At 45.2% G+C, this 17,754-nt stretch overlaps 2 protein-coding genes across 2 annotated transcripts; both read left to right on the top strand.

The window, feature by feature from the left end:
• The first annotated feature begins 467 nt into the window (after window positions 1-467).
• On the top strand, window positions 468-5,038 carry LOC146021257 (gamma-crystallin-3-like). The gene is made up of 4 exons (XM_083155050.1): window positions 468-476; window positions 3,064-3,123; window positions 4,016-4,258; window positions 4,716-5,038. The coding sequence occupies exons 1-4, from the start codon at window positions 468-470 to the stop codon at window positions 4,989-4,991; spliced, it is 588 nt and encodes a 195-aa protein (XP_083011176.1). The 3' UTR covers window positions 4,992-5,038.
• A 10,192-nt stretch (window positions 5,039-15,230) lies between these two features.
• Window positions 15,231-17,487, top strand: LOC146019591 (gamma-crystallin-3-like). The gene is made up of 3 exons (XM_083152087.1): window positions 15,231-15,239; window positions 15,930-16,172; window positions 17,212-17,487. The coding sequence occupies exons 1-3, from the start codon at window positions 15,231-15,233 to the stop codon at window positions 17,485-17,487; spliced, it is 528 nt and encodes a 175-aa protein (XP_083008213.1).
• Window positions 17,488-17,754: the final 267 nt, after the last annotated feature.

Here is a 17,754-nt window from a genome sequence, read left to right as displayed (position 1 = left end):
GTGATATGCATTTGTATTCTGGCGTATTAAGAATACAAATTCGAATTTTCGGATTTGTGTTCTTAGTAAATTTCCCCCATAATGTTTTAAGATGCATAGCTAAATTGTGATGGTTTCTAGACTTTGCTAAAATATAAAAAATACTGCGAAAAATCAATGTGTAAAACTGTTGTAGCTGAGGAACACACACACACACTCACACACACGCACACAATACCAATGTACACAAGCTACTCGTACGCTGTTAAATAGTTTCTGCTTAAACTGCAGAATAGCTCGGAAAGTGCGTATAGGATCCCGGGTCTACATAATACACAAAAACCACAGCACCATACAGTTCCTGAACAGTCTCTAACATAATACAGCGCACAATGGCCATACATCTGCTTACATGTGTACTGGGTATATAAACCTCCAGTTCCCCCAATCCTAAGAGACAGTTACTGCGACCACATTCTGCTTTCACTATGGGAAAGGTGAGATTTACTACCAATTATATTTACTGTATATCGTATATCGTTATATAAAAAAATTCAGATCTAAATGTTTATTGATGAGTTTCAACAGTTACAGCAATAACTAATATATAATTATGTTATGTTCACACAGTGTATTGTTCACAGTGAACATGTATTTACAGCATTTACTTTTGCAGACATTTCTTTGTCTTAAATTTAATTATAGAAGGAGCAGAACTATCATTTATGTTTTTAGTATGATGTAGGAACATAGGCCCTTATTCTGATTGAGTCGGATGGCTCCGAGTGTGTACGGACGGCCGATGTATTGTGTTTGCGCATGTGCAGAGGCGTTTCTGCGCTTGTGCAAACGCCTCACTTGTCGGAACGCGGTGTGAATTCCGTGCAGAAAATGATCATACGGAACCATCCGAGCAGGGCGTGGAGAGAGGCGTGAAGGGCTGTTTGGGCTCATTACCATATGCGTATGCCCCGCGTATCATGGGCATTCCCATGAAAACGCTGGGCGTACGTATGGTAATGCGGCCATGACACACGTGTGGGGGGCGGACATATGACATAGCCGGATGTCAGCTGCCCACCCATAGCCCTGCCTTCACATGGTCTGGAGTGGTCAGGTGCTGCTTGACCACTCGGTCCATCATTGGATGGCCGGCAACCATCGGAGAATGGGGAAGGTTCTCACAGATGAAAAATGCACTCACGGTTCGTTCAGTTGGCATTTGGATGGTGTGAGCGATCCGCGCGGTAGGCGGGGCTAAGAACACTCGGTTCCTGTCCGAAATACGCATCCGTCCGATTCAACTAGAATAAGGGCCTTAAAGCAAGTGAAGGGAATAAAGGGAGGGGGAAATATGTTTCATAAAGTGTAAAACATGATCGGATGTGTCAGATATATGTATAAAAAGGTCACCATTTTAACTTGAAACATGACACATGCAGTATATATATATATATATATAAGTATATATATATACTAACACACACACACACACACACACACACACACACACACACACTATATATAAATATAGTAGTAAGCCTGCTCAAAGCGAATGCTTCAAAAGCTAGTAGATGTAGTTTAATTTGCTGCCAACAGATGGCAATGTCTCGGAGTCACGCGAACACAAGATATATATATATATATAGAGAGAGAGAGAGAGAGAGAGAGAGAGAGAGAGAGAGAGAGAGAGAGAGAGAGAGAGAGAAACTATATTTATGGAACTCGGCGATCTGTGTTACTTAATAATATTGGACCAATCCAGGAAATTTTTCAAAAAATGTCAGAAATTTATTTTTAAATGAAGGCTTATGCTGGCCACACATCAGACCAACTTTTCTCCAACCATCCAACTAGTTGGTTGGATGGAACAAAAACCTGGTACTGGATAGGAGCAAATGTAATTTGTAATTAAGTCATTTGTCTCCCAAATCGGAAAATGGACAAAAACTGTCACTCAGACAATGTACTGTAGTTGGACCTATTTCATTTAGACAATTTCGCTGAATGTTTTTGTCCATTCTCCTGAGTTTCTGAGCAAATTGCTTATTGGCATTTGCCCCCATACAGTACCAGATTTTCAGTCCAATCAACCAACTAGTTGGATGGTTGGAGGAAAGTTGGTCTGATGTGTGGCCAGCATAACACAGTACATGGTAACAGAAAAAAAGGTAAGGGATGGTATTTAAAAATAAAGCTATATGGTACTAAAAATATGTCTGCACAGCAATAGAAAATACAATTAAATGCTCTAAAAACACAAAAATAGTTAGGCTCTATATAAAAGTATTGCCTACAAGATCAAACAATCATAAAAAACGGGAATATTACATAGAATGAATAAAGTATAAAAATCGCTTAGCTGAGTAGGGAGACAGGATTAAAAGCTGCCCGACATGTTTCGTCTAACAAGACTTCCTCGGGGGGCCCAGACCATACACTCTCTAAAGGTGCCCATACACTAGGATGACTTAGATGAAGATGAAGGGAAAAGTTGTCCTCAATTCTAGGCAGCAGGACTGCATATGATGTATCGTATAGACAATCCGAACCAAGCCTGTGGAAAGGTCTTCAGGTTTCGATGTGATGCCATGGAACTGCACATCGCAACGGACCTGATGTCAAGAACATGCGATTTGCTCACTTTTCATCTAATATCTCACCGGAACTGGATGAAAAGTGACCAAGGGGCACATTTATTAAGCTCATGAAGTGATAAAGTTTCTGGTTTTTATCAACGGCCAATCAGCTCCTAAGTTCCAGGCTTGATTTGAAAAGTAGGAGCTGATTGGCTGCTGATAAAAAACAGACACTTTATCACTTTACCGTGCTTAATAAATCTACCCCCCAAATCACTGTGGAATCGCCCTAGTATATGGGCACATTTAGGGTTATGCAAACCAAGATGTGGCTAGCCACACCCCCTCTGGAAACTGGCCACACCCCAAACATGGTCTCCTGTGACATTTCCCCAGTGGGCCCTTTATGCCCCAGTTCAACACTCTTGTTTTGTCCTATAACAATGATCTCAACAGTAAAAATGATGCATTGACTAAAAGAAAAGATACGTCTTGATTATTTTAGGTAGCCAATGAGTTTATTCAGAAGGGCGAGTACCTGGAGACAGTTAACTTTCTGCTGTCTGTGAGTTGTAGGACATACTGTAACACTTTATCACTGTAACTATTTATAATTGTAACACTTTATCACTGTAAAACGTTATCACTGTAACACTAGCATTGTAAGAATTCATCAAGAAAATCTTTATTACTGTAACACTTTATCACCCTAACACTTTATCACGGTAACACTTTATTACGGTAACACTTTATCACCCTATCACTTTATCATTGTAACACTTTATCACTGTAAATCTTTATCAATGTAACACCTGCATTGTAAGACTTCATCAAGTAACACTTTATCACGGTAACACATTATTACTGTAACACTTTATCACTTAACACTTTATCACGGTAACACTTTATCACCCTAACACCTTATCACTGTAACACTTTATCACCCTAACACCTTATCACTGTAACACTTTATCACCCTAACACCTTATCACTGTAACACTTTATCACGGTAACGCTTTATCACCCTAACACTTTATCACCCTAACACTTCATCACGGTAACACTTTATCACCCTAACACTTTATCACCCTAACACTTTATCACTGTAACACTTATCACCCTAACACTTTATCACTGTAACATTTTATCACATTTGTGTTGCAAAAATTTCAAGGTGTAAATTTACTAAAGCGGTAATGTTTCTCATAGCATATCATTTCTCGATTGCATCTTAGAAAATGATAGACAAATTTGCATTGGTTGCTATGGACAAGAACCCCTCTTTTCATTTTTAGAAGCTTTAGTGAATTAACCACTAACATGCATAAGATTACACATCAGAAGGACACGAACCTTCGTTATTTAGTAAAAGGAGATAAAGAGAGAATTTCAATACTAATAAAAGGCCTTCAGTGAAAAATATATGAAATATAATTAATAAATATTTTTTTTTCCAGATAATATTCTACGAGGACAGGAACTTCCAGGGCCGCTCCTATGAGTGTAACTCTGAGTGCCCAGACTTGTCCTCATACTTCAGGCGCTGTAACTCCATCCACGTGGAGAGTGGAAACTGGATCCTGTATGAGTTCCCCAACTTCAGGGGGCACCAGTACTTCCTGCATAGAGGGGAGTACCCCGACTTCCAGCAGTGGCTGGGCTACAATGACTCCATTAAGTCCTGTCGTCTGAGCCCACAGGTAAGTAATTTTAGCAACGGGGTGTAACAAAAACTGACCCAAGAGAAAGCCGATACTATCGTTCCCCTTCCAACATTATAATATAGCTATATATATATATATATATATATATATATATATATATATATATATATATATGTATAATGTGAATCTTCTTCTCTGAACAGACATTTAACAGGAAACCACAGGTGTTGTTAATTAGTCAAACCAGGATTCACGTCAGATCTTTTCCATTTTGAGCAGCTTTTTGTAGCCTTGCACAGGCCAGGATATCACTCTGGCTGGGCGGTGTACACCTGATCGCTGGCCTACAAATTAGCAATCCAGATCTGAATTCAGATCCGAATAACTGCCATTGACGCACTGTACCCATTACATGTTTCTACATAGGATGTGTTAAATATTTAGACATGACTCTCACATTGTAAACTGTCTGATGTATCTTTTGATAAAACAGCACGAAGGATCATTCAGGATCAACATCTACGAGAGAGAGAACTTCCGAGGTCAGATGATGGAGTTCACAGAAGACTGTCCCAATGTCTATGAGAGGTTCCGCTTCCATGACATCCACTCTGCCCATGTACATGACGGATACTGGATGTTCTATGAGGAGCCCAACTACCGGGGACGTCAGTACTACCTGAGACCCGGGGAGTACCGGAAATACACCGACTGGGGAGCCACCAGCCCGAGAATTGGCTCCTTCCGACGTGTCCACCATTTCTATTAAATAAATACAATTGTTGAACTATTCTCCACTTCTTTGGTGTAATAAAGATTTCATGACAAGCAAACCCATGGTTATATCTGTATTGTAGTTACAACTCCTAAAAATAAGTCTCTTGGTGCTTAAAAAACAGATGTGGATTCACCGCTAGGCGTCCAGGAAGGTGCTTAGGGCACGGCGGGTTCTAGGGGACCTGGTCACGGCCACTGTAATTGATCCTGTGCGATCATGTGATGAGATTATGGGTATTTCAGGTACTACAAGAATCAGCATATCCCCCAACTACTGATCCCATCCATGCTTCAGGAGAAATGTAGGTACACACCTTGATGAATAATATTGCTGTACCAAGTCACATCATATGTGGGTTAATTGGGTATATTAGAGAACTGCAAGATAATTAGATATTCACAGGGAGCCTAAAAATTGGAATATATCACATACTGTTTCCAAACATATTTATTCCAAGATAAATGTATCTCGCTCACAATAAAAGGACTTGGATGCATATCTGAACTCTAGGATAGGGGGTAAACGTCCACCAATCAGGGAGAAATGTGACAACAGGAAACTTTGAGAACCGCAAACTGGGTTTTGGAAATATATAAATTTCTGCCGTTTTCTAGGTCTAAATGACTGTGCATGTGTGTTGTCAAATAGTGTAATTAGTAGACACCACAGGCTGCTTCCCCTGCATAATAACAGGAGAACACCACAGGCTGCTCCACTTGTATACAAAGAACAGACAGACACCACAGGCTGCTCCCCCTGGTTTATAACAGGAGGACGCCACAGGCTGCTCCCCCTGTATAAAAAGAACAGGCAGACACCACAGGATGCATATCAACAGGAGGACAACACAGGCTGCTTCCCCTGTATAAAAAGAACAGGCGGACACCATAGGCGAATCTAGGGGGTGGTCCGGGGGTGCACAGGACCACCCATTAGCCCATTTTGTAGCTGAGGGATGGGGCTTTCCAACGAGCCCAGCCCCGTGTCTCTAGCCCCCTGGGAACCGGAGATACTGAAAGGCAAAACTGGAACGTTTTCCCTATAGGATAACATGGGACCTGCTAATTCCGACCCCCACCCAGTTCAACGGCTGCCAGTTCCCCCTTCGGCATCACTGAAGCTTGAGGTTGAGCTCAGTCGAACCCAAATCGCTGGACTTTCAATCTGATACCAAGCTGGATCCATATGGGTTAATTTTTTCCAGGGATATTGAGGTTAAACCGTTTTTTTTTTTTTTCATTTCTTAAATGTAATTTCATGACTGTTTATGTTCTTTGAGGGCAGATTTTTCTGGAAACAAACAGCCCAGTTTCACGGGACCAAAATCATTCGAAGCCAACTAAAAAGTTCTTCAATATGATACTGGTCTCATGTAAATGGGTCAGTTGGTTCCGAAGATATAGCTGGTTGGTTAAAGGGGGGTAGGGACAGAGGAGTGGTTGTCTCTCCCCCTCACACCAGAAAATGCAGGGACTAGGCTGGTGTATAAGGGAATGTCCCTGCATGATCCTGGGACCATACTCCCGGGTAAATCCCTGCATTTTCTGTTGTGAAAGGGATATTATTTCAAACAGCTGTGACCTGCAGTGCTCTGAATACAGCTGGGCAGCCCCCTGCTCTCTGCCCAGCTGTCAATGACTGTCTCCCCTGCAGCTTCCGCTCCAATTCTTCTCCCCGCTTTCACCTCAGCCCGCCCCCCCCCTTTAATCATGTGGTCGTCACGCACGCACAACGTCACGCACAACAACAGCGCGCACAATATTTCAAATGTCCACTCGGCTAGAGGGGACACTAGGAGGGGAGTGGGAGCGTGCTCTGCGCTGTGCTCTGCTCCTCTCCACATAGAAGAAGCTGCACCGCTCTCCATCTCTCCCTGCAGCAGCAGCGAAGGCTCATATAAAAATTTACAGTAAGTGGCACTTTTGGGGGCATTGCTTAAGGGATGCTACAAGTGGCGGTATGTGGGACATTATGCATAATGTGTGGCTTAATGTGTAAGGGGCATTACGGTGTGCAGCATTATGTGTAAGGGGCATTATGTGTACAGCATCATGTGTAAGGGGCATTATGTGTGCAGCATCATGTGTAATGGGTACTATGGTGTGCTGCATCATGTGTAATGGGTACTATGGTGCCATCAAGCAAGAACCCCCTAGCAATGAGCACGTAGGTAAGCAGCACTTATGTGATAAATATGTAATAGGCATTACGGTTTGTTATATAGTATGTAATGGGCATCATGATGTATGGCACAATGTGTAATGGGCATTATGGTGTGTGGCATTATGTTTAATTGGCATTACGGCGTGTGGCTTTATGTGTAATGGGTATTACAGAGTTTGCTAAAATGTGTAATGGGCATTACTGTGTATGGTCTAAAGTGTAATACCACACCCCTTTTTGTGATACCACGCCTCCTTCCCATGAGACCACACCCCCTTTTTGCAGCGCGGGTACGCCGCGCAAAGGTCCCCCTGCTGTTATGTCTACATCTGGGACCACCCATTACCATAATTCTAGATTCGCCTATGGCGGACACCACAGGCTGCTCCCATTGCATAATAACAGGAGGACAACACAGGCTGCTCTCCCTGTATAAAAAGAACAGGACACCACAGGCTGCTCCACCCTGTATAATAACAGGAGGACACCACAGGTTGCTACACCTGCATAATAACAGGAGGACACCACAGGTTGCTTCCCCTGTATAAATAGAACAGGACACCATATGCTTCTCCCCCTGTATAAAAAGAACAGGACACCACAGGATGCTCCACCTGCATCATAACAGGAGGACACCACAGGCTGCATCCCCTGTATAAAAAGAACAGACCACCACAGGCTGCTCCCCCTGCATATTAACATGAGGACACCACAGGCTGCTCCCCCTGCATATTAACAGGATGACACCACAGGCTGTTCCCCCTGCATATTAACAGGAGGACACCACAGGCTGCTCCCCCTGTATATTAACAGGAGGACACCACAGGCTGCTCCCCCTGTATATTAACAGAAGGACACCACAGGCTGCTCCCCCTGCATATTAACAGGAGGACACCAGAGGCTGCTCCCCCTGCATATTAACAGGGGGACACCACAGGCTGCAAATGGCAGAAATATAATATATTTAGACAATGATTGTCACATGAGGTGTGTCAGCATCTCCTAAGTCTCTGCCGGTCTTCGGGTCTGTGCTGCAGCTCCCGCAGCTCCCACCACTCTGCCCTCTCCCACGCTGCGACCACCTCAACCTCCGTCCTCCGCCCGCTGGCTCTTCCAAAATCTCTACACCTCAGATGCACGGGTGAGCAGCATCAGTGCCTTGACGTCACCTGCACTGAGGACATGTCCTTTGTTGAGGGGGGGGGGGGGGTATGTTCCTGTAGCCGCAGACATGTTCTGAAAGCTGTGGTCAGAACCGCTATCACGGGGAGGAGGTGGACAATGCGCTGTACCAATGTGTATGAATGAAATCAGGCAACCCACAGAAGTAACTACTTAAGCGGCCCGGGGGCACATTGCACCCTGCCCCCAGCCCACCACTGCCAGCATATACCAACTGGATATGGGACAGAGGTCCTGCCCACGCCAATAGGCATTTCAGACCATTTGCCATCCCTCTTTGCAGTTCTCATCCAAATACGTCCAGTGGAATGCCCTGAACATGCCCCCCATGCCTATGGTGTGCCCGGCATACACCTCTCTGTGGTCTATTAATCTATGTTATGCAACTTTGCCATTCCTTGCTTCCCTGAACCACTTCATGTAGTGGCCTTTTTGGGCCCCTGGGACCCTCACGTGGTTGTGATTGGGGGTTTTAGTGGTAGTGAACCTAATCTGGACCCAATTTTTTTTCTTAAACCCCATGTCCTCTACTCCCTCTATGTTATGCAGCTGTGTAATATCTTGCTTCCCTGTCCCACTTTGTGTAGTGGCAAGACCCCTTTTTTGGGACCCCAGAACCCCAACAGGGTCGGGATTGTGGGTTTTAGTGGTCCCAATCAATCCACCTCGCATTGGTTTCATCCAAATTGGTCCTTAAGTGTCCAAATGCATACCGGACGAACAGACAAATAACCAACGACAAATATGTAAGATGTATAGTACATGTATTATCAAGGTGTAGGTGCTATAATGGCCACTGTGCTCTGCAGTGGTGCAGTGTATTTATATTATATTGCATAGTAAATAATTATTATTATACATGGGTTTTTTTTGTAAGATAAAAGAAAAACACATTAATATGCAATGTACGAAATATACTCTGCTCAATACAGATAATATTCCCAGAGATATCATTGTACCAGTCCCCAAGATTTCTGTAGCTGGCTCTGCACCTTGTACCAACCCCTTTCTACCCCATTAATGCTAATCTGTATTACAATTGTTTATGTATAACACAATGTTTATATATAAGCTTTATCTATTGCATGTATTGGATTCTGATGTATGCGATTGGGTCGCACAGCACCACACTTGTGAGTAACCAGCTTCCATACTGTGGCATATACATTTATAATAACCAGCACATTAGAAATGCTTACATACACATGTGTCCTCCTTCCCTATTGCTGAGTCCCACCAAATAGTCCATCTCTGTGCACCTGTTCCTGGGTTGAACCTGTTTCTTGCTCAAAATGTGAAGCTTATTTGCATGAATAAAATAAGTGCAAGTGACTGAATGACATTGCTGAACTAAACATTCACACGGTATTACCCTTGTTTGGAATATAAATTATTTAACCAACTCTCCAGCCAGTCCCCATCTGTCTCACCAGCCAGTCTCCAGTCCCATTTTGTCTCTCCAGCCAGTCCCCATCTGTATCACCATCCAGGTCCATTCTATCACTCAAGTCAGTCCCATTCTGTCTCTCCAGCCAGTCTTCTTCTGTCTCACCAGCCTGTTCCCATCTGTCTAACCAACCTGTTCTCTTCTGTTTCTCCAGCCAGTCCCATTTTGACTCTCCAGCCAGTCTTCTTCTGTCTCATCAGCTAGTCATATTCTGTCTCTCCAGCCAGTCTTCTTCAGTCTCACCAGCTAGTCCTATTCTGTCTCTACAGCCAGTCTTCTTTAGTCTCACCAGCTAGTCCTATTCTGTCTCTTCAGCCAGTCTTCTTCTGTCTCACAAGCCAGTCCCCACCTGTCTCACCAGCCAGTCCAATTTTGTCTCCCCTGCCAGTCCACTTTTGTCTCACCAGACAGTCCCCTCTGTCTCTTCAGCCAGTCCCATTCTGTCTATCCAGCCAGTCTTCTTCTGGCTCACCAGCCAGTCCCCATCAGTCTCACCAGCCAGTTCTATTCTGTCTCTCCAGCCAGTCTTCCTGTCTCACCAGCCAGTCTCATCCTGTCTCTCCAGACAGTCCCTTTCTGTCTCACCAGCTAGTCGCCATTTCTCCCCCAGCCAGTCCCATTCTGTCTCTCCAGCCGATCTCCTTATGTCAAATCAGCCAGTCCCCATCTGTCTCTATAGCCAGTCCTCGTACTGTATGTCTCCCCAGCCAGTCCCAGTCTTTATCTACAGCCAGTCATATCTGACTCACCAGCAAGCCCCTTTTTGTTTCTCCAGCCAGCTCCCCCTTCTGTCTCTCCAGCCACCTTCTGTCTTTCCATCTACAGCCCCTGCATCCAGCCCCCTGCAGGCCACAGACATTAACCTTCTCTTGTGGCTTGTAGCTACACCTCTTTGTACTATGGCCGGCTCCTCTCTGCCAGCCAGGTGTTTGCACCTGGACACTCCAACCACAAGTTCCGCCACTGCTGCCAGTGGTCATGACATCGGTCATGCTTGTCTCATATTAGAAAGAAAAGCATTCCTCCCAACTGCCACAATTTTCCTGTGACGGCCCAGTTTTTTTGGGGACTGTCCTGCTTCTCACCTGGGGCCAACAGTGTCTTGTGGTGGGGAGGGGGGGGGGTGGTCATTTGGGAGACCCTCCCACAAGTTTCTGCTCTGCAAGCAGCATGCGTATGTTAGTAAATGGGCCCCTATATCCTATGTGGTTACAGTTGTGGCACAGCCTCTCCAGTACACTATAAGCAGTGCATATATGTCACCAAATGTATAGGAATATACAGTACACTGCACCACTCTGTGCTCTTCAGTCATGCTGTAGATGTGGGTGTATGAGGCCACATCCAGGCATTACAGGTGCAGCACCGGTACCACTACAATCCAGATTATCTCCCATTATACAGCATCCAGTCCTATTAGAAACTTCAAAGAACAATATTTGTATTCAAAGTTTCTTATATAGGGCCTTATTCTGATTGACTTGCAAGGCTGCGAAATTCGCAATTTCATCAGACGCCGCCCTCCGCCGCAGTGTCAGCCGCCCCCCCCCCTCGCATGCAGTACCTCCCCCCCCCCCCCCCCCCCCCGGCACAGCTGCAAATGGATGTTTTACATAATCATCCATTCACAGGCGGGGAGGTCATTCAATGGTTTCCGACCATCAAATTATTTCTCCCGTGCACGTAGTTCAGAGTGACCTATATAGTCACTCTAAAGTGCGGGCACCCTGTACAAGGACAGGTGATGTCAGCTGCCCGCCCCCCGCATGTCACACAGCCTCATTAGCCTGAGAATGCTGGGCGTTCCCATATGCTAACGGGGCTGGCCGGCACCCCCGTCCTTCTCTACCCCTACTCTTGTAGGGTGTGTGCACCCGGCAAACCGAAAGTTCACCATGGGTGCATGCACACTGTGTCTGCACATGCGCAGAAATGCGCATGCGCAGACACAAACCATCGGTCTTCTGTGCAAACGTACGGAGGACCAAATTGCTCAGAATAAGGTCCATAGTGCAGTATATTCCATTGCAATTTACAATAGGAAGCAGTGATAAAATAAACTGGGCAGTAACAAACCGACATGGAGGTAGGAGGGCCCTGCTCGCAAGCTTACAATCTACAGGGATAATAGGAGGGAGACATGAGGATAGAATTCCATGGCATGGCAGATTACAGAACGGTCCTGATGGGATGCAATTAGATAGGAACGCTACTGGAGGTTGTTTGTGTGGGGGTCCTGAATATGATAGGCTGCCTGAAGAGGTGAGTACTCAGGGAACGCTACTGGAGATTATGTGGTTGTTCCAGAATATGATAGGCTGCCTGAAGAGGTGAGTACTCAGGGAACGCTACTGGAGATTATGTGGTGGTTCCAGAATATGATAGGCTGCCTGAAGAGGTGAGTACTCAGGGAACACTACTGGAGGTTATGTGGGGGTTCTGGAATATGATAGGCTGCCTGAAGAGGTGAGTACTCAGGGAACGCTACTGGAGGTTGTGTGGGGTTTCTGGAATAGGATAAGCTGCCTGAAGAGGTGAGTACTCAGGGAACGCTACTGGAGATTATGTGGTGGTTCCAGAATATGATAGGCTGCCTGAAGAGGTGAGTACTCAGGGAACGCTACTAGAGGTTGTGTGGGGGTTCTGGAATATGATAGGCTGCCTGAAGAGGTGAGTACTCAGGGAACGCTACTGGAGGTTGTGTGGGGCTTCCGTAATATTATAGGCTGCCTGAAGAGGTGAGTACTCAGAGAACACTACTGGAGGTTATGTGGGGGTTCCGGAATATGATAGGCTGCCTGAAGAGGTGAGTACTCAGGGAACGCTACTGGAGGTTGTGTGGGGGCTCCGGAATATGATAGGCTGCCTGAAGAGGTGAGTACTCAGGGAACGCTACTGGAGGTTGTGTGGGGGTTCCGGAATGTGATAAGCTGCCTGAAGAGGTGAGTACTCATGGAACACTACTGGAGGTTGTGTGGGGGTTCCGGAATATGATAGGCTGCCTGAAGAGGTGAGTACTCAGGGAACGCTACTGGAGGTTGTGTGGGGGTTCTGGAATATGATAGGCTGCCTGAAGAGGTGAGTACTCAGGGAACGCTACTGGAGGTTGTGTGGGGGTTCCGGAATATGATAGGCTGCCTAAAGAGGTGAGTACTCAGGGAACGCTACTGGAGGTTATGTGGGGTTCTGGAATATGATAAGCTGCCTGAAGAGGTGAGTACTTAGGGAACGCTACTGGAGGTTGTGTGGGGGCTCCGGAATATGATAGGCTGCCTGAAGAGGTGAGTACTCAGGGAACGCTACTGGAGGTTGTGAGGGGGTTCCGGAATATGATAGGCTGCCTGAAGAGGTGAGTACTTAGGGAACGCTACTGGAGGTTATGTGGGGGTTCTGGAATATGATAGGCTGTCTGAAGAGGTGAGTACTCAGGGAACGCTACTGTAGGTTATGTGGGGGTTCCGGAATATGATAAGCTGCCTGAAGAGGTGAGTACTCAGGGAACGCTACTGGAGGTTATGTGGGGGTTCCGGAATATGATAGGCTGCCTGAAGAGGTGAGTACTCAGGAAACGCTACTGGAGGTTATGTGGGGGTTCCGGAATATGATAGGCTGCCTGAAGAGGTGAGTACTCAGGGAACGCTACTGGAGGTTGTGTGGGGGTTCCGTAATATGATAGGCTGCCTGAAGAGGTGAGTACTCAGGGAACACTACTGGAGGTTATGTGGGGTTCTGGAATATGATAAACTGCCTGAAGAGGTGAGTACTCAGGGAACGCTACTGGAGGTTGTGTGGGGGCTCCGGAATATGATAGGCTGCCTGAAGAGGTGAGTACTCAGGGAACGCTACTGGAGGTTAAGTGGGGTTCTGGAATATGATAGGCTGCCTGAAGAGGTGAGTACTCAGGGAACGCTACTGGAGGTTGTGTGGGGGTTCTGGAATATGATAGGCTGTCTGAAGAGGTGAGTACTCAGGGAACACTACTGGAGGTTGTGTGGGGGTTCCAGAATATGATAGGCTGCCTGAAGAGGTGAGTACTCAGGGAACGCTACTGGAGGTTGTTTGGTGGTTCTGGAATATGATAGGCTGCCTGAAGAGGTGAGTACTCAGGGAACGCTACTGGAGGTTGTGTGGGGGTTCCGGAATATGATAGGCTGCCTGAAGAGGTGAGTACTCAGGGAACGCTACTGGAGGTTGGAGGGGGTTCCGGAATATGATAGGCTGCCTGAAGAGGTGAGTACTCAGGGAGCACTACTGGAGGTTGTGTGGGGTCTCTGGAATATGATAAGCTGCCTGAAGAGGTGAGTACTCAGGGAACGCTACTGGAGGTTGGAGGGGGTTCCGGAATATGATAGGCTGCCTGAAGAGGTGAGTACTCAGGGAGCACTACTGGAGGTTGTGTGGGGTCTCTGGAATATGATAAGCTGCCTGAAGAGGTGAGTACTCAGGGAACGCTACTGGAGGTTGTGTGGGGGTTCCGGAATATGATAGGCTGCCTGAAGAGGTGAGTTCTCAGGGAACACTACTGGAGGTTGGAGGGGGTTCTGGAATATGGTAGGCTGCCTGAAGAGGTGAGTTCTCAGAGAACACTACTGGAGGTTGTGTGGGGTTTCTGGAATATGATAAGCTGCCTGAAGAGGTGAGTACTCAGGGAACGCTACTGGAGGTTATGTGGGAGTTCTGGAATATGATAGGCTGTCTTAAGAGGTGAGTACTCAGGGAACGCTACTGGATGTTGTTTGTTTGGGGGCTCTGGAATATGATAGGCTGGCTGAAGAGGTGAGTTTTCAGGGAACGCTTCAAAGTTTGGAGACTAGAGGAGAGTGTTAGTGTGCGTGTAAGGGCATTCCATATGGTGGAAGCAGTGCGTCCAATCAGCCAGGCAGTGGGGAGCGTGGAGTGGGGACCGGGTGCTCCTTTGCCATCTCCACTTTAGGGAGACAGGCAGGGAGCGAGCAGGGAGACAGGCAGTGGCTGGAGACGGCTGCAGGGGCTTCTGACAGAATGGGGCACGTGCGCGTCTCATCTGGCGGACTCTGGCGGATGAGTGGGGGACGGTGCAGAATCTAATGAGAGTGACTCCATCTGTACATGTAAAATACATCATTATGCTAATTGAATGGGGAGCAGCCAATATAGAATAGTCTACAATGCACAGAGACCGTAGAAGCTACTCTTACATTGTTACATAGGTTTTGCTTATACAGCAGGATAGCTGCTCGGAAAGTGAATGTAGGTTACTGGGTGTAAAGAAAACACAAAAGCAACAGCAGCCTCCAATTCCTGAACAGTCTGTACCATAATACAATAAACAATGGCCATACATCTGCTTACAGGTGTATTATCCGCATGAGTTCTAATGTATAGAGACAGCGATGTATATATAGTGGCAGTCTCCCTGCTCTGAGAGACAGTCACTGAGAACCCATTCTGCTTCCAACATGGGGAAGGTAATGACCAAGCAAGTATATGTAATATTGTCTTCTTCATTTTATTTCATGCGTTTGAATAAATGTGCTATGTGCAAAGTTTATTGCAATCAAATAATTTGTTGCAGTTTGATAACAATTTGTTCATTTTATAGAGCTAAAAGGATGAATCTATTCATTGACACAGGAAGGGGTGTGGCCTGCAGGAAGGGGCGTAGTCTTGTACACCAGACCTCCATTTCATGCAGACTGCACCCAGAGATTACTGTGTATGAAGTGCTGGCTCCTTCACATGATAGGAGCCCATTGCTGCACACAATGTCTAAGTGCAGCAATCTGCTCCTGTCACTGAGGAGGAGTTGGCATTGGGGTGTCACCCCTCGGCTCTGGAGAACCTGGCCGCACACTTCCCTATCAGTTGTTTTTATCACATATTTCTGTCTTCACTGTTTTAAGGTGGTGAGCAGAAATCACCAAAAAGTCTGAATAACCAGGACATTAGATGGGTTTAGCACGGGTAACCCACTGCTTTTGTGCATAACCCATTTAATAACTATTGAGCACCCATAAACTATTGAATTGCTCAATCCTGGTTCCATTAAAGTCACAATAAAAAAACTATTGAATTGCCCCAAACTGTATTGCGTAGGATAAAGAGGAAATGAACACAAGAAATAACTACAACAATAAATGAGATATATTTGTTTTCAGATCATCTTCTACGAGGACAGGAACTTCCAGGGCCGCTCCTATGAGTGTAACTCCGAGTGTGCAGATTTGACCTCATACTTCAGGCGCTGTAACTCCATCCGCGTGGAGAGTGGAAACTGGATCCTGTACGAGCACCCCAACTACAGGGGACACCAGTACTTCCTGCATAGAGGGGAGTACCCCGACTTCCAGCAGTGGCTGGGGTACAATGACTCCATTAAGTCCTGTCGTCTGAGCCCTCAAGTAAGCAACAGTCTTAGTAAAATATTTATTTAGGGTTTTTTTTAAAGAAAAGTTTAAGAAGGTTAATTTTCTATCAATTGTTCTTTGTAATGTGTCAATACAACATATCAGTACAGGATGAGTAAAGATGGCCATACATCTACAGATCGATTGTCAGATTGGGCTGGTTGGAACAAAAAACCTGGAAATGGATGAGAGTAAATGAGAGTTCACCATTTGCTTTGAAATGCATGAAAATTGACAAACTGTCCCTCATCCATTACCGGGTTTTTGTTCCAACAAGCCAGATCTGACAATCGATCTGTAGATGTATGGCCAACTTTACCCAGATATCGGTTATCCAAATTATTCCAAAAACCATGTTTCCAGAATGTACTTTTTTTTTTGTGTGTGTGTTTTGCTAAAAGCACTACTGGGGTATGATATGTAACTGGCACTATTGGGGATATCTGTACCTGGCACTATTGGGGATATGATATGTAACTGGCACAACTGGGGACATCTGTAACTGGCACTACTGGGAAAGGATATGTAACTGCCACTATTGGGGACATCTGTAACTGGCTCTACTGGGGGCATCTGTAACTGACACTACTGGGGGCATCTGTAACTGGCACTATTTGGGACATCTGTAACTGGCACTACTTGGGACCTCCTTAACTAGCACTACTGGGGACATGATATGTAACCCACTAGAGTGCCAAAAAAATATATTAACCACAGGTAAATGTGTTATCATTACACTTCCATTAAGAAACCCACAGATAAAAAAAAAGAAAAAAGAAATAATTCTAAAAATTACTGGACTGACATTAATGTGGGAGAAAATACATAAATGTTAAACTTAAAAGTAGAAATGATTAATTTGGATAAGTAGGTCTAGTCTCCAATCACTGCATTTCATACTCATAGTTGTTGTTTGATGTGTTCCAGTTTACAATATATATATAACATGTTCATAGTAAAGATGTGTTAAATAATTACACGGGACTTCTTTCTCTCATCTTGAACTTTCCAATCTGTCTTTTCTTTATACCAGCACCAAGGATCATTCAGAATCAATGTCTACGAGAGAGAGAACTTCCGAGGTCAGATGATGGAGTTCACAGAAGACTGTCCCAATGTCTATGAGAGGTTCCGGTACCAAGACATCCACTCTGCCAATGTACAAGACGGATACTGGATGTTCTATGAGGAGCCCAACTACCGGGGACGTCAATATTACCTGAAACCCGGGGAGTTCCGGAGATACACCGACTGGGGAGCCACTAACCCCAGAATTGGCTCCTTCCGACGAGTCCACCATATGCATTAAGTGAATAGAATATTTTAATTCTTATTCTTTTCTGGAATTTATTAAAGTTTTCACGAAAATCTAACTTGTGTATGTAGTCTGCATTGAACCTTGAAGGGTTTTGATAAACGTGTTCCTAATTTAAATGGCCACATCTATTTTATTCCATTGTGAGGATGTTTTCCTGAATTTGAAGACTACCATACCCCACATCACCCTATATATTTTTGCAGCCCTTATTTCCCATTGGGTTAGAGGCATGTACAATACCATACAGGTCTGATAACT

This window comes from Crinia signifera, chromosome 7 (genome assembly GCF_055691185.1).
Source record: "Crinia signifera chromosome 7, ASM5569118v1, whole genome shotgun sequence".
Taxonomy (NCBI): Eukaryota; Metazoa; Chordata; class Amphibia; order Anura; family Myobatrachidae; genus Crinia; species Crinia signifera.
The sequence above is the reverse complement of the archived record's forward strand: the minus strand, read 5'-3'. Positions and strand labels throughout refer to the sequence as shown.

Coding starts and splice junctions, on each gene's coding strand:
- LOC146019591 (XM_083152087.1), top strand. Junction 16,173..17,211: donor CCTGTCGTCTGAGCCCTCAA/GTAAGCAACAGT, acceptor TCTTTATACCAG/CACCAAGGATCATTCAGAAT.
- LOC146021257 (XM_083155050.1), top strand. Junction 3,124..4,015: donor CAGTTAACTTTCTGCTGTCT/GTGAGTTGTAGG, acceptor TTTTTTTTCCAG/ATAATATTCTACGAGGACAG. Junction 4,259..4,715: donor CCTGTCGTCTGAGCCCACAG/GTAAGTAATTTT, acceptor TTGATAAAACAG/CACGAAGGATCATTCAGGAT.